At 32.6% G+C, this 15,249-nt stretch overlaps 1 protein-coding gene across 1 annotated transcript in view; it reads right to left on the bottom strand.

The window, feature by feature from the left end:
* The window catches only part of RYR2 (ryanodine receptor 2), a 303,963-nt gene that overhangs the window by 56,178 nt on the left and 232,536 nt on the right, over positions 1–15,249 (bottom strand). Inside the window, exons 64-74 of the mRNA XM_032443314.1 lie at positions 12,688–12,748; positions 11,779–12,017; positions 9,931–10,012; positions 9,071–9,201; positions 7,154–7,474; positions 5,537–5,777; positions 5,039–5,126; positions 3,596–3,688; positions 3,086–3,256; positions 2,056–2,115; positions 597–731 (exon numbers count right to left, since the gene is read on the bottom strand). Coding sequence (XP_032299205.1) covers positions 597–731; positions 2,056–2,115; positions 3,086–3,256; positions 3,596–3,688; positions 5,039–5,126; positions 5,537–5,777; positions 7,154–7,474; positions 9,071–9,201; positions 9,931–10,012; positions 11,779–12,017; positions 12,688–12,748 — 1,622 coding nt within the window. The remainder of the gene's footprint in view (positions 1–596; positions 732–2,055; positions 2,116–3,085; positions 3,257–3,595; positions 3,689–5,038; positions 5,127–5,536; positions 5,778–7,153; positions 7,475–9,070; positions 9,202–9,930; positions 10,013–11,778; positions 12,018–12,687; positions 12,749–15,249) is intronic.

Raw genomic sequence — 15,249 nt, forward strand, 5'->3', positions numbered from 1 at the left:
ACAAAATATTGAAATCACAGAAAAGTGAAAAATACATAGCAATTCAGTAAGTAAATTGTGAAAACTAAACTTCTCAAGTAGTCTTTGATTTGTAGTATGCAATTAGATTTTTTTCTAATTGGTATGTAGTAAATAGCTCTCTAAAGTTATCAAAATAAAAGTTGTATATCAATAACTTCATATAGTTAAAATATGCAACTTCAAACTGTGCAGATAGTTTAAGTTTCTTGTTATTTCATAACTGAAAAATCTCAAAGGAAGAGAAAGGATCTTGGAAACAAATACATTTTTAACTTGCATTTCTTTGTTCTGGGACAATTTAGTGATCACTTGCTGTTAAGTGCAACATACCAGAAAGAAACTGAAAAATAGATGTTTAACTAGACTATTTCCAAAGTTTGGATTGTTGGAGCTGCTGAAAAATCATTACATGATTAATATGACCACAAGATTCTGCATTAAAAACTACAAGGGAAAGTATGTTAACAGTAGCAACCAAACAAAAGAAACAAGAATATAAAATTTAACATTTCAGGTGAACGTTCAACATTTCTGTTTAGAATAAGAAGCAGTCAAACTGGGAAAATATCCCTAACCTGCTCCAGATGAAACAGTACATTAGCTATATCAAGAACTCTTTCCACAGTCTTCTCTGGATCTGATGAATCTTCAGTCCTGTTAGGTAAATCTTTGTAAAGTGCCATCTGCCATCTAATGGCAGGATCCTCAAGCTGCAGGGGGAAAAAACAAACAAACAAACAAACAAACAAACAAAAAACCAACAAATCACATGTATCCAAGGCAAAGTGTTCAAAATAGAGGGATAGCCAGTTGATGGAAGTTGATTCCAAAGGCAAAAGAAACACTTTATATTGCTGAACCATACCGTTACAGGACTAATCCACACCACGCCCATTATTCTGACTGGGAGAACAGAAGTAACAAAACTATAGACTAATGCGTGCAATAATTTTAACAGCTTCTAAGGAACTAAAATTATTAGAATTATATAAAAAGCAAATGATCACAGACCAACTATTATCAGTGATTAATATACTATCTAAGGAAAAGTACTGAATATGAGACATACAGGCAGAAGTTTATAGACTGACTTTCCAGTTATAAAAGGAAATAACAATGAAATTGTTCCTTTGTTATTTGTAACTACTTAGCTTTCAGTTATGAGTATTAGTCATGAAAATAAGTCTTATTTCTACCTGAGTTTTTTTTTTGTTTTGTTTTGTTTATTTTGCATTTAAACTATTTTCAGTTATTAGGAAATCCTATTTTTACTGATGATAAAAAATTGTATGTTAATTTATGAAAAATGAATTGAAGATGCTTGTGCTGATTGGCATACAAATTATAAAAAGCAGTATAAAGTAAAGCACTTTCTAATTTTTCTCTTTATATTTAATTTTCTACATTTTAGTGATCTTTGATTCTCAATTTTATCATTATCCATTTCTGTTCTTGAATATTTTGTATTCTCAGTGCTCCTGCTATAAAACAACAATGAAACACACATGGAAAGAACTATTTTTTGGGCCAATGGCACTGAAGACAAACTGAATGCATTAACCATTTTTTATGTATTACAGATTAGCTAAGATTGGAATTCAGTAAAAAATATTAACCTATACTGCTTCAAAAAGGCTTTCTTTTTCATGAGCTGAAAAAGAGGGGCAGAACATAGTGATTTTTTACTTCACAGAATATGCAAAAGTGGTAGCTTCCCTTCCCCTTTCACTTCAAACTGATATAAGGTAACATCATCTCAAATAATTAGAAAGTAGAGTTTAAACTGTGATAGACCTTGTTTAGATATTAATTGTGTTCTTAGGGATTCAAAAGGATAGAGGCTATATTACAAAATGCATACATAAACACCTAGATAACTAACATTTAAATATTGAAATTTAAAAGTTACCTGACAGAAGAGAAAAAGAGGTGACAAATTATCCTAAATAATTGAGGCAGGTTGTCATCATATGGTACCGATAAATTAATTCAATGGAAGAAAGAATGTATCTTTAAAAACTACATATAAATTACCTTGCCCTGGAGATGAAGATTACTGCGAATGATATCTCGTACCTCATCCTCGGTATCTTTCTGTCAAGAAATCATAAATGATGTGAATCACGCATAGAAGGCAGTACTATATAAACATTAAGCTTGGGTTTGGCCCAGATTATAATTAAAAATTGACAATGATGAAAAAAAAAAAATGAGGAAAATTTCATTGGAGATATGTCTTTTTGTATGAGGCAGCCATATTCAAAACTCACAGGTGCAAGTTTTAGATGCCACCATTCATATTTATTCATATTAACTCAACAGACTAAATATGCATTTGAATTAAAAAATCCTCTTTTATACATAAGTACATATATACAAATATAAACACTACAACTTTGAACAAAGCTTGACCAAATGAAATTGACATTTATTTCTTACATGCATTTCCAAATGTAAGCTTCACAAAACATAACAAACAATTTAGCATTAAAAGTTAAGAGAAAGAAATGACTGCTTTAAGAATATTATCTCTGCCAATTTATCAATAATTTGGAAATAAAACATGCACAAGGTCAAGTATTTTTTGCCTCCAATATGAGAACAATGCATAGATTACTACTATCATCACCCACTGTGCCTTTATACAGCAAAATTAGTCTTGATTATGAATAAGAATTCTAACTACATATTTTCACAGCAACATTAAAATGAAAAAGATTACATATCAAGCAGAATTAATATGAGTGTTCCACTTGTATTTCTAGCCTTAATTTTTCACTTTCTAGGCTGAAGACACTGGAAAATTGCAAGGGAAGACATTTTGTCCAGGAAGATGAAAGTCAGAAGAGCAATGTCAAACAACACTTAGAGAATCCTGGAATATTTTCCATATTGCCTTGTTTATCATGAAACATGATTAAGCATTTCCTGATCAAAGTGCTCTTGTAGGAAAACAAATATTGCATAGTATTTGTGCCATACTGTAAAAATGAGAGTGATGGAAAGAACTAAAAAAAAATTGTTGGTAAAATATTTCTTTTAGAAATGCTCCATGAGCACGTACCATGCTGAATCGGTTTTTGGCCAGTGCAATTAGATCTTGGTCTCCAGGAGCACAAATATTTAGGCCAATAGGAAGTAATCTCTTCAGTGCTGCCACAATGAGAGAGGTCTGCATAGAGTACCGGTCACCTTTCCGCTTCATCTTCTTCCTCTCTTGATCAGAAACGGCTGCCTACAGCATAAAACAGAGATGGAAAATAAAATACAACAGATCAAATATTAAATTAATCCATCATTAAACAGTTAGTTAACAGCTTCATACTTATTTCTGGCTTAACAAACTAAATTCCTTACATCCTTTGCAGCTAAATAGCTATTACTGCAAATATTTTGCACCAGTATCCTCAAAGTCCAACTGTATTTCTTAGAAGACTACCTCTTGCTTCTCAACAACTGTTTTAATGTCTTATAAGTGTTCAAAAATAACATTAAAAATAATAATAATAACAATGTTTCTCTGGAGTCCTTTTGTCTCCTTCTACTTTGCAAAGAGAACAAATATTTACGCTACCTTGGACATCTTAGATTTGGTGTCACTGATAAGGAAGGACATATTGTTGATTTCATTTTGTACCACAAAGTTCTGCTCTTCCCTTTTGAAATTCTGAAACACATAGAAGATCTCAGCTAAAAGCACAGATACCATGTGAGGAGAGTATTGAAATAAAATTAAAAATGTAGATGAACTAGAAATTCATAAAATTCACAAAAATAAGACAAGGACAGAAAAATGATCAAGAACAGCATTGAACTCTAGTTTTATTTATGTTACATGACTCAGGGTTTTGTATTGTTATTGTGCTTTTTCTACACAAGAGAAAAGGAAATATTTATCTGGGTATGAAACAGACATGATAAAAATCTCTAATTCACTATAAAAAATTTGTTTATGTTTTCCCTTACTAACAAACCATCCATTCCAATTTTTGGCATTATAAGATCCAATATTACTTACATAGACAAGTTTAAATTGAACTCTGAACTTACAAATACAACTGGCAGAAAAGAAATTCGGTGCTGACAACAGACCACAGCAAGATTAAATACCTGAAATTGTTTTACTTTCTCAATTTTGCATTTTTTATTCTTTTTGCTCCAGTAACTTCATGAATCATACTTTATCCTTCATTTATGTACCATCAGTGATAGTGCCAGACTAGGTCTCAATCTGAACTCCTTGGTTCTTGGATGACAGAAATCAGACTTGAGAACCAAGGATTCTATGTTTGATAGAAGTGCAGTTAAGAGACACTTAACTCTATCAAACGTTATATGGTATCATGTAGGAAAAATATTTTATTTGGAGATTGCTTTTAAGATGTGCTTGCTACTTGCTCTTAGAATGCCAACTTTTTAGCTTCTGTTTATGTAATTCAGCTACAGACCTACGCTTAATAATTGAATTACATACCTTTAATATTTATTATAATCTGTGCTGCAACACAAATTAAATCACTATAGGTCTATAGGTACTTCCTTCAGTACACTGTAGTGCACTTCCTTTAGAAAACCTTTCTAGTAGCACTGTTGAGGATCTTTTCAAACTAACTTTAACTCTCACTAGAGGCTCAAAAGTGTAGGTAGTACAATATAGCAAAAAGCCCTTTTTTTTTTTTTTTTTTCCTTAATGAGATAACTATCTCTAATGTAGCAGTCATTTATTCAGGCTATAAAACAGTTTTGAAGCTGATAAAAAATATGGTAAGGACACAAGCATGAATGAGCTTAGCAGTAATTATACAATAATACAATACACAAAAAACATTCAGTCACTGTTATTATGCTACAGAAACACCCATTAACTTCCCCCCCCCCCCCCCCCCCAGACATTTAAGACATTTAAGAAGCATCTAAAAAATACAGCCAAAACTACCTTCACAGCTACATTTTCAACTCTGTTTTCCCAAATAAAATGACTAATACCTTAAAATATATTTACCAAGGAATTACTTACATGAGACTTTGACCAGTAAATAAAGACTTCAGCCACCATGCGGAACAATTCCTCAGCCTCAGGGTTGGGCTCTTTCAGCCATTTTGCCCTAAAATTTGGTAAAAGGGCAGAAATGCTGATGATCCTTATTGGCTTTAAAATTGAACATTCTTTTCATCATTTTACATGGACGTAAACCAACAATCATATCGCAGCTTACTGTGATATGCATGCATATCCTTTCTAGTAGCAGTGGCTTTTTGATGTCCTATTTCAGAATTCTTAAAATTATTATAAACCTTCTTGTATCTCATCACATTTATATTGAACCTACTATTTTTTCCTCATCTGAAAAAGGCTCTAGTTCATTCTGTGCTGTAAAGCATTAGCTCGATCAACTTTAAGATTTGCAGGCTGAGTAAAAGCTACTTTAATTCAGTAGTGGGCATACCAAGGAATAAGATATGGTATCAGTAAACAAATTTTATGAGATTTATTAACCTATTCCTCTCCACATACCTGTTATAGTCCACAAATCTAATCAACAAAGGGTAGAAGGCATAGAGGTCCCGTGCCAAAGTGGTGAACTCATCTAGGATGAGCAGTTCAGCCTCCGACATGTCACCTCTGCCTTCTGCTCTTAGATGCTCTTCATCCGATACAACCACTGCTGCTTTTTTCTTTAGCTTATCCATCAGTGGCAGGAAGTGTGTCTTTAAGAGTTGTGGCTTCGCTTTGCTTATGATGGGCTGGGAAAACACTATTTAAGGCAATCAATATTATAATGTACAGCTGGCCACAAAATACGAACAAAACTTTTACTTTTCCCTCCTTCTTGTGTCTTATTTCTAGAGTAGAGGGTAAAATCCTGCCCCCATTGAAATCAGCAGAAGTTTTGCCAAGAATTAAATGTGGTCAGGATTTCGTGCGGTCAACTCCCTTTGTAACTGTGGGGGCAAAAACAATTTAACAGATCAATCTTGCAAGATCATAAATCTTGAGGTGCCTATTTACAAATATTTTAGCAACATATTGATATTTACCTGCATAATTTTGTTGAACAATGTGGAAATTGTTTAATGGTATGCACAGGTAGGTACCTATATAGCTAAAGGTTGTTCCCACAAATTTTATGAGTCACTGCTCCTCTTTTGCATCTTGTTTTCAGCTTCAATAAAGTAGGGCTGGAAAGGACGCTCTAGGTATTTACAATGCTACTCAAGCAGCCTGCTTATATTTCTCATGTACAGTAGGACAATGGAAGTTTTGCATAGACAGAAATGAGACAGATTCAACTATCCATCAACCCATCACTTGAGACTTGTTAGCAAAATTTTGTGCAAATCCATTCATAAAAATTACAGTGTAAATTAGCCTTTCATCTGGATCCATTAGTGCAAAAACATTTTTAACATATCTATTAGATTACAGAGAATTTTAGGCAGTTCCAACTTATCATTAGAGTTCATTATGTTACTAGTCCTCAGTAGACTAGGAATCCAGACTGTTACCAGCTACTACAATAAGTATTCAAAAATCACATGAAAGGCTATTTGAAAACCTGAAATCACAACACTGAAGTACTGTGACTTCTATTTTAAGACTGCAACATTGATTAATAAACTGTATTAAGTTAAATGTCTTATCACAATGAAGTAATGCCATATTTAAAAAATGACTTGCATCTCCACATTTCATTGTAACAGAAATGCTGGAAGACGTTGCTTCAGAACAGCTTTATAAGGATCCAGCTCTCATAAAGAACAATAAACTTCCCAATGACTGCAAGTGGTAAATTGGTATGTAATGAAAATGGGTTAACAACTACAGTCCTTTCATTCAACATGCCACTAAAAGTGTACGTGTATATTTTGGAGAAAAATATACAGTTTAATGTACTTTGTAAATTATTTATTAAGAGATTAATACATACTGCTTATGCTATTCTCCCCTTACGCTTAGTAGTTCTAATTTTATATTTCATAATTATTTCTTTTTTTTTTTTTTAAATCAAATATATAAGTGTTATTCTAAACCAACTTCAACAGGGTAAATGCAGAGTAATTCAGTGTATACATAGACATATATTCCAATTATATATACATGTTTATTTATCTTTTTGTTTTTACATCTTACCTGCTAACCTCTTCATCCAGGCTCCTTCATCAATACCAAGGTTGTTATAGATGATTTTCAATATGTTACCCAACAGAGTGTTCATGTGCTCTGATGTCAAGGCTGTACAACACACTTCAGCTTTGTCAGGATTGTTTTCTGGCCCATGCTCCCACCAGTGTGACATGTAACTACATAACATAGGCAGTATCACTTCCATTATATGTGGCATTTGTGTGTAGCGAATACCAGATTCTGCCAATTCCACAATTTCTTCCATTAGCTTCACCAAGGACGGAATATTTGGGCAAACTTCTTCTACGCTAGTAGGTAAATTAAGAACTATTAAAAAAAAAAAAAAAAATCCCAAAATTAACATACTAAGTCATAGAAAGAAAATAATTCCCTCCAGGTGATACTCAATACCACCTTTTCATTTATTTTTTTTTCCCCATTTGTATTTATGTCCTTCTGATCCAAGAGAAAAATTAAAAAATAAAATAACATGAAAGGTGCTTTCACACCACTTAGCAGCTTCCATAACAAATCATTCTTTAATAAAAACAATTTCTTTATGGAAGCTTGAACAATGAAACAAAGATTAAATTTAAAAATTCCAACCACAACACATATGATGAGACACGACTTTATTAACAGAAAAACGAAAAGCATTCCCTGAAATAATGAATAGAAAAGATTTTAGGAAACTGACTTTGGAAGAGAATTTCTGATTGTAATGGTAGACTTTTCAGGGTCCTTGAATTGTCAGTACTTTCCTCTGAAAGGGAACTGCAATTTCCTTTTTTTCTTTTTTTCCTGCTGACAATTTCTTTTATGTACAGTTAAATTTAAGTACATCCATTAACTCATGAGTTTCTGACATCCTGACATACATGTGCAGTGAGAAAGATAAATGTCCATATATTGAAAATATAGCATACAATTAAGGGTAGTTATAGTATTTTTTTCCAAAAACACTGTTTTCTCTCAGCTAGGCTCAAATAGATTTTACACACTCATTTTAGTGTCCTTAGAGCTCAATGCAATTTTGGAAAATAAATTTAAATATCTTTTAAAATCAAAGAAATCGCAGCTTACTGTCTTTCCACATACATATGAAGAGCTAGAACATACATGGTCAGTTAGCATGGGTGTTCATACTTGAAAAATAAGATACTATAACACTTCCAAGAATGTCTCATATCTGGCGAAATCATAAAAGGTATGCCATTATAAACGTCCATTTTATGCACTGTCATTATACAAATCTGTGTTACAATTCACACTCAGCATACATAACATACATTATTATCTATCATGACTTCTATTTACCTCTGGAAAAAAATGGCACATAAGTGCTTATTCTACAACTCCTTTAGCATGAGAAATATCAAGAGTTTCAAACGTGAAACATAGAGATATGCACAAAATAAATATATTTAGTGCTACTGGAATGTATCTATTCTGAGTCTCGTATTTGCAACAAGGAAAGGACAGCTTATATATTTAGCTGTACTACATCTATTTTATATTTTTTATGTATACAGGAAAAGCTATTTCACTTCAATGGCAAGTATTTTAGGGACTCAAAATTGCATACAGAAACTGAGCTACTAGTGTTACTGATTAGAATATATAATTTCATGACCAAATACACTATATCTGCACTGCTAACAATGCATAAAGACCGATGGCAAATAGACTCTGAAGTCATATTTTGAGTATAGCACCTCAAAATGAAAATATGAGTATGCTTAAAATCTAAAATAAATAGTCTTACTAAAATTTTCCCATTCATTTATGAAAGAAGAACACAAATAAGAGAAAAAAATAAAATTCCTGCATTACAAATTGTATGTAAAAATACTTTTATTAAGGAAAGAAACATTCATAGTGAAATTCATGTTTTGTAACTATCACATGAGATTCTGGAAATACCTGCTCTGTCTCTTGCATTCTTGGTATTGTATATTGAGTAGATATTATGTTTGTTCAAATGAGTTTCCAAAAAAGCCACTGGAAAGGCACCCGAGAAAGCAGCCAAGCATTCTCCTAGTGCTGATCGTTGCCTGTTAATTAATAAACATCATTAAAGCTACACCCTGTTGTAGTTCTGAATCAGTCTTCAGTTTATTCTAAGGTGTTCATCTCAAAATGTTTGTATATTATTGTATATTATTATCAACACAAGAAAAGGTAATAGGAAATGAAATTACGGCAAGCTCTGCTAACAGATGAATTAAATGCCATGACATAAAATGTCAAGGATGGACTACTTTGTTGAAAGCAAGTGAGGAATATGCAAGGAAAACACAAAGTCATCATAATCATGACATCTGTTCTTTTATGTTCCTATCAGCTTTGCTGATTTTATAGTTACGAAAAAGTTCAGTGAATAGACTGATGCGTCAAGAAATCAAGTAGGACTGATAAAATGAACTTTTTCTGAGACATAATAAAAGCTATAATTGAACTGAGTGTCACATTTTTACAGTTCCCCAGTTAGACCTTAAAACATATGATGCTTTTAATTAAACTGGACTATTTTGTCTGTAATTTTTTGGTTGAATTAAGTAATACATTTTGACAAGTGTATAATATATCGTTTTAAGTGTAAGGCAATAACTTCTGCAGGATTCTGCTTAACATCTGAGCACATTTTTTTTTTTTTCTGTCAAGGTGTGTTTCCAAAAACCACATAACCACATCTCCCTGTATTCTTTTCACATATTCACATATTCATTACCCAGAATATAAATACAGATAATAAAAACAGATGAAAAAAGTTTCCATCTTACCGCTCTACATATATACTTTTGCTGGTTCCCAGAGCATACAGACTGGATAGTATTCTATAACAAGAAACTTGAACATCTTCCACTAAAGAAATGAAAACATGATAGGTACCAAGCGAAAACTTCATTAAAATTCTTTTGTCAACAACTGCATTAGTGACCTTAAGCTATCAAGGACAGTCTATAGCAATCATTCTCTAAACAGAAAAACAGTCTTCTGAACATTCAGTGCCGCAGAAGAAATTAACAGCATAGCTGTAGGAACAACTTCTAATGGCATAATCATTAATTGCAATAAAAAATGTATCAATTATCTTTTCTAATTATTTCTGGGCATTTTCACTTTGAAAAATTTCATGGCAAATAAAGTTTCTGAGAGTGTAAAAAAAAAAATAGTAATTTTAAGATTCATTTACAAAATTGATGTCAGTGTACTTAATACACCACAGAGAAAATGTAATTGCATTAAATATGTATTTAATTGTTTTAATCACAGTTCATATATATATATATATATTTATACATATATATATATATATGATTCTGAATACTTCACCAAATTGTGTTTCAAAACTAAAAACATTTCAATCACAGAAACGTGAGGTTCATCTTAACATCTATTTGAAAAAAAGAGTTTCCTGTATAATATGTAATTTTAGTCTCACAAAGGTATAAATGCCATAAAGAAGGACAATGTTCCCATTCTTTACATATTTTTATTTTGCAACTTTTCTATTCCCTCCCACAGTGCTATAATTTTTACCTACAATGCAATGAAATTTTGGAACTAAAATAGAACCCATATATAATGGACTGGGAAAGCCTAAAAGATGGTGCATCAAAGCACCACAGACTGATTCTGTACTATAGTATGACTATAGTTATGCTCATCTTTTAGAGCTGAGTATTCTTATGCAGTAATAATTACCTTAGGTACACTAATCTACCTTTGTACATGATCATGCTCTGTACTACTCAGTAAATGTAATGCAAGCACCAGGTCTAGATGCCTGACATCAGAATATTACAAATAAAATAATCTTACAGTTGGGCATAAATTAAACTGTTTTCTGAGTTTAAGAATACAAATACTGGGAGCTTAACACTAATGTGAGATATATGGAATAACTGATAAAGAAAATTTCACTGCTAAGAAGTATGAAAGACTTATCATTAAGTTCCGAAACACAAAATTTCGTGCCCGAAGAATCACTGAATCACCAGAGTTGGGAAAGATCTCCAAGATCATCCAGTCCAACCACCTGCCTATCACCAATATTTCCCACTAAACAATGTCCTTCAGCACAACAGATAAACACTTCCAGGGTTGGTGTCCACCATCTCCTGGTGTTGTAGAATAAAAAATCTTGCCCTGAAGAGACTGGGTTTGGGAAAATGAATAACATTGAATCTGCTACAACTAGAATATCTATAGAAATGAAATTACATACATTCCCTTCTTTAGTGACTGAATTATTCACTTCCACTTTTCCTTACAATCTGATATACACCTACACACAGTCACTAACTGGGGCACATATTACAGGAAACCATTGCTTGTGCAGCGTATCCTCAGTTATGAACAAAGCAAAGAACGTAACATCAAGTAACTTTTCTCAGTGATAAAATAACAGTGAATCTATACTAGAGACAATACCAAAACTAAGCCTTCATTGCCACATCTTTAACAGTTACAGAAAGTCCACTAAAACCTGCAGAATGTTCTAGATCATTTACCACAAATGTTTAATCAAAATTTTGCCCTTCTCTAATTGAAATGAGAGCCTATTAATACTTACTCTATGATATTATGAATATATTACTAGCATAGCATTTCTAAATTACACGTACATATCAAATCTTCACCAAATTGGTGCTGTCCAATATGCTCAAATAATGAAGACAGCACTGGCAGGAGAGCCACTGTGGTATAATTAATGATTTGTGTAACTCCCTTGGGCTGGTTTCTGCTGTGTGTAAACTGGCCTTGCTTAAGATTTTCCATTGTTTTCTCCAGATCCTCAGCAGCATTATCCAAAAATGCTCTCAATGCCATCTTAACAGACTCCAGACCAGTTTTCATCACAGTTCTGTATATAATATGCAAAGAAAATGAAACAGAATATTCCATTAGACAAGCATGGAATAAAGTCTAGTCTTGTTTTCTATACAATAGATAGATTACAAAGAAGAAAAATCTTTCATCTTCCAAGATTATAAAAACCCCTTGCAGCAGAATAAACTGATGAAAAAAATATGTTTCATAGGTACACAATGTAAGGATTTTTATTTGGTTTTCCACTGTAAATTCAGATCCTTTTTAAGACAGGTAATAATTTGCTCAAAATACAACCTGGATTAATTTTGCAATGAAGACGCTCAGAAACAGATTCACTGCACTCTAGGTGCTCTCAACTCCTGGTTTACTTATTTTTTAATAAGCAGCATAAACAAAGGAATGTTTTTAACGCGATTGTGTTTTTGAGACAATCACATGATTATAAGCAGATGCAAGAACAGTCAGCAGCTCCTTGGCACCATTGATCTGGACTGAAACTTGAAGCGTAAATTACAAATACTGTTCTGCAGAAATCTAAACAGGTAAAATAAGTAATTAACCTATTTTGAAGTGGGAATTATTTTCAGAACTATAACATCTTTCTTGACTATAGAAATGCTGTAGACTTACACAAACCTGACTGGATATTGTTCTCTTTTAGGTTATATTCTTTGTACTTTAGGAAATATATTCAGTATTACCTGGCATCCAAGGTCTGGCCCAGTATGTGAAGACAGTTGACTATTGATGTTGCATCATTTCCTAAACAGAAAGGAAAATTACCCACCAATTTAGCTAAGCATACTTTAGAGCATATCTACAGTCTGCTAACCATGTCTTTGGTTTTAATGAAAGAGTAAATTATACAGCAGAAGAGTAATTGAACTTTTGTAAAATTTTGACAGGCAAGTTAAAAAACATGCAGTTTGTTGTCTTATCCTCATTTGCACAAATTCAGTAACTAGAGGCAGTTAAGCATCTCTCATCAAACAGCTGAGGCAATCAAGAAAGAAGCACTTAAATGTGGGGTTAATTAGAGCTACAGTGTACTGTCTGGTTTTTGTTTAATTTTATAAACTTTGCTTTAATTGATCCAAGTTTATCAGAACATTTATCTTCCCTCTCTCAGGAAAATAAAAGCTATTTAAAATCTGCTTCTGCAACACTGAAGCGAAGAGAAGATTTATATAAAACATCACCAAAAAGGTTAGCTCCCTGGTGTTACCAATAGTATGTAACTATTTATAGAAGAAGCAGATCTGTTCTCTTCATGAGTAACAGTCTCTGTTATCATATACTTTACAATTATGGATGTAAAAATAGAACTTACACACATGCCTTGTATGAATATGCACAGCCTCTGATGTTTGCATCTATATGTCACCCCTAAGATCACATTTTAAATCTAGATTTAGGCTTAAAAAATTTGACCCACTAATTACATATATATATTTTAATGCAAATCATTGCAAAAATGAAAATAGTTTTTCTTCCTTCCCTATATTTCTACCTTCTCTATTAAAAATAATAAATGAAACAGACTGAAAGCTTAAGAAAATACTGTCAGCTGCATACAGCGTATACTATATCACAAGTGGTTATTTCACTTGAAAATATCAGCAAACAAAATATTTAAAGTAGCAGCTGTTTCACTGAAATAAAGATTTTAATAGCTAAGTTGTAAGGAAGGAGTGTGAGGATTATTGCTGTACTGTGAACGCTGTTCCATGTTACCAAACTTAGGGGGTACTGTTGCAGAGTAGACCCACGATAGATTAAAAAATCCTGAACCACAGTTTCTATAGCTGCTTTCATCAGTGCGGCCCCATCCTCTTTGCACTGGCTCGCATGGTCATGCAATGAGGTAACAACCAGATGATAAAGCTGAGAAGTCATAAATGAATTCTGCACAAAAGAAAGTAACTATGCCCATAAAGATTAAGGTTTTTGTCAGCTCCTATTTTTGACAATCCCTATGTTTTCTCCTTACTATTTTACTGCTCACATGAAAACAATGTGAGCATTGACAAAGAAAAGACTTCAGGACCGTGGTAATGACAGCGAAGATAGAGGGAAGCAATCAAGGCAAACCTAGCACAGACTGTGCGTTAAGCTGTCATGCAAAGTGTGCATATTCTGTGAGCCACAGTGCAGTACAGAAATGTTCATTCCATTTCCCTGAAAAGTAACATTATTGATCTATTTATACCATGTAGGCACAACAGCCATATGTTAATGAGGAATCGGGTACATTCTATGATGCAACCAGGTGGAAGATTAAAAAATTCAACCAGTTATTTTGAAAACACTTTTCCCTATTTAAGAAGAATGTGCAAACTTTGGAGACTTAAAAATGAATCAGTTTGAGAGGTAGGTTTACATAGTTGAAAGTTGCTAGGAATTTTAGAAGCTAGTCAGGTATAGGCAAACTAATGAGACAATGCTACATTTCATTTACTGAAACAAGAAGTGAGGGCAACCAGTTAACCCACTGTAAAAGAAACAAATCGAAAAACATTTTTCATGGGGATAAATAGACACTGTGCTCAGCAATGTGTTCATCTCAGATATCAGAGTAGAATTCTGTGACCATGAAAATTGATGCAATACAGTTTAGCCATTTTTATCAACATCACCCTGAAATCAGCCTTTCTAAACTATCATGAAAGTTCCTTTATGGAGTGTTTCCTTTTGTTTACAATCTCAGACAGAATTTATTATAAAATCTTAGAAAATATAATTTGCTATGAAATGTAGGTTTAGATTCTGTGGCAATTCTGAGTCTTACTTTTGTTTGATGTCATGCATTTACTTATTTTCATCAAAGCAAACAACAACAAAATGTTATAGGTTCTTTCCATATTTTACATAAAACATTTACAATTCACTTAAAAAAAAAAGTAAAAATTAATCCTTTTAAATTTAACATTTCAAGAAACAGTTTGCTTCTAAGCTGAGCTTAGAAGTCAACATCAGAAGGCAGCACTTTTTTTTGGAACTTGAGTTACAAGATCTGAAAGTAGGGGTTTTCTAATGAAAAATAGTTTCGTTAGTACTGCCAATATTTAAGTGTATATACATACCTTCATTAAATCAACATTATTTTTAATAAACACATTGTTATTTTTCAGAAGCCTGAAAGCTTGGTAGGAAATACTCCAATTGCAGAAATGAATATGTAGTATATAAAATTCCTTTCAATCATGAAAAGAGGATAAGTACAATTCAGAGGATAAAAGTTTAAACAGGAGCTGTCTTTAATG

This window comes from Coturnix japonica, chromosome 3 (genome assembly GCF_001577835.2).
Source record: "Coturnix japonica isolate 7356 chromosome 3, Coturnix japonica 2.1, whole genome shotgun sequence".
Taxonomy (NCBI): Eukaryota; Metazoa; Chordata; class Aves; order Galliformes; family Phasianidae; genus Coturnix; species Coturnix japonica.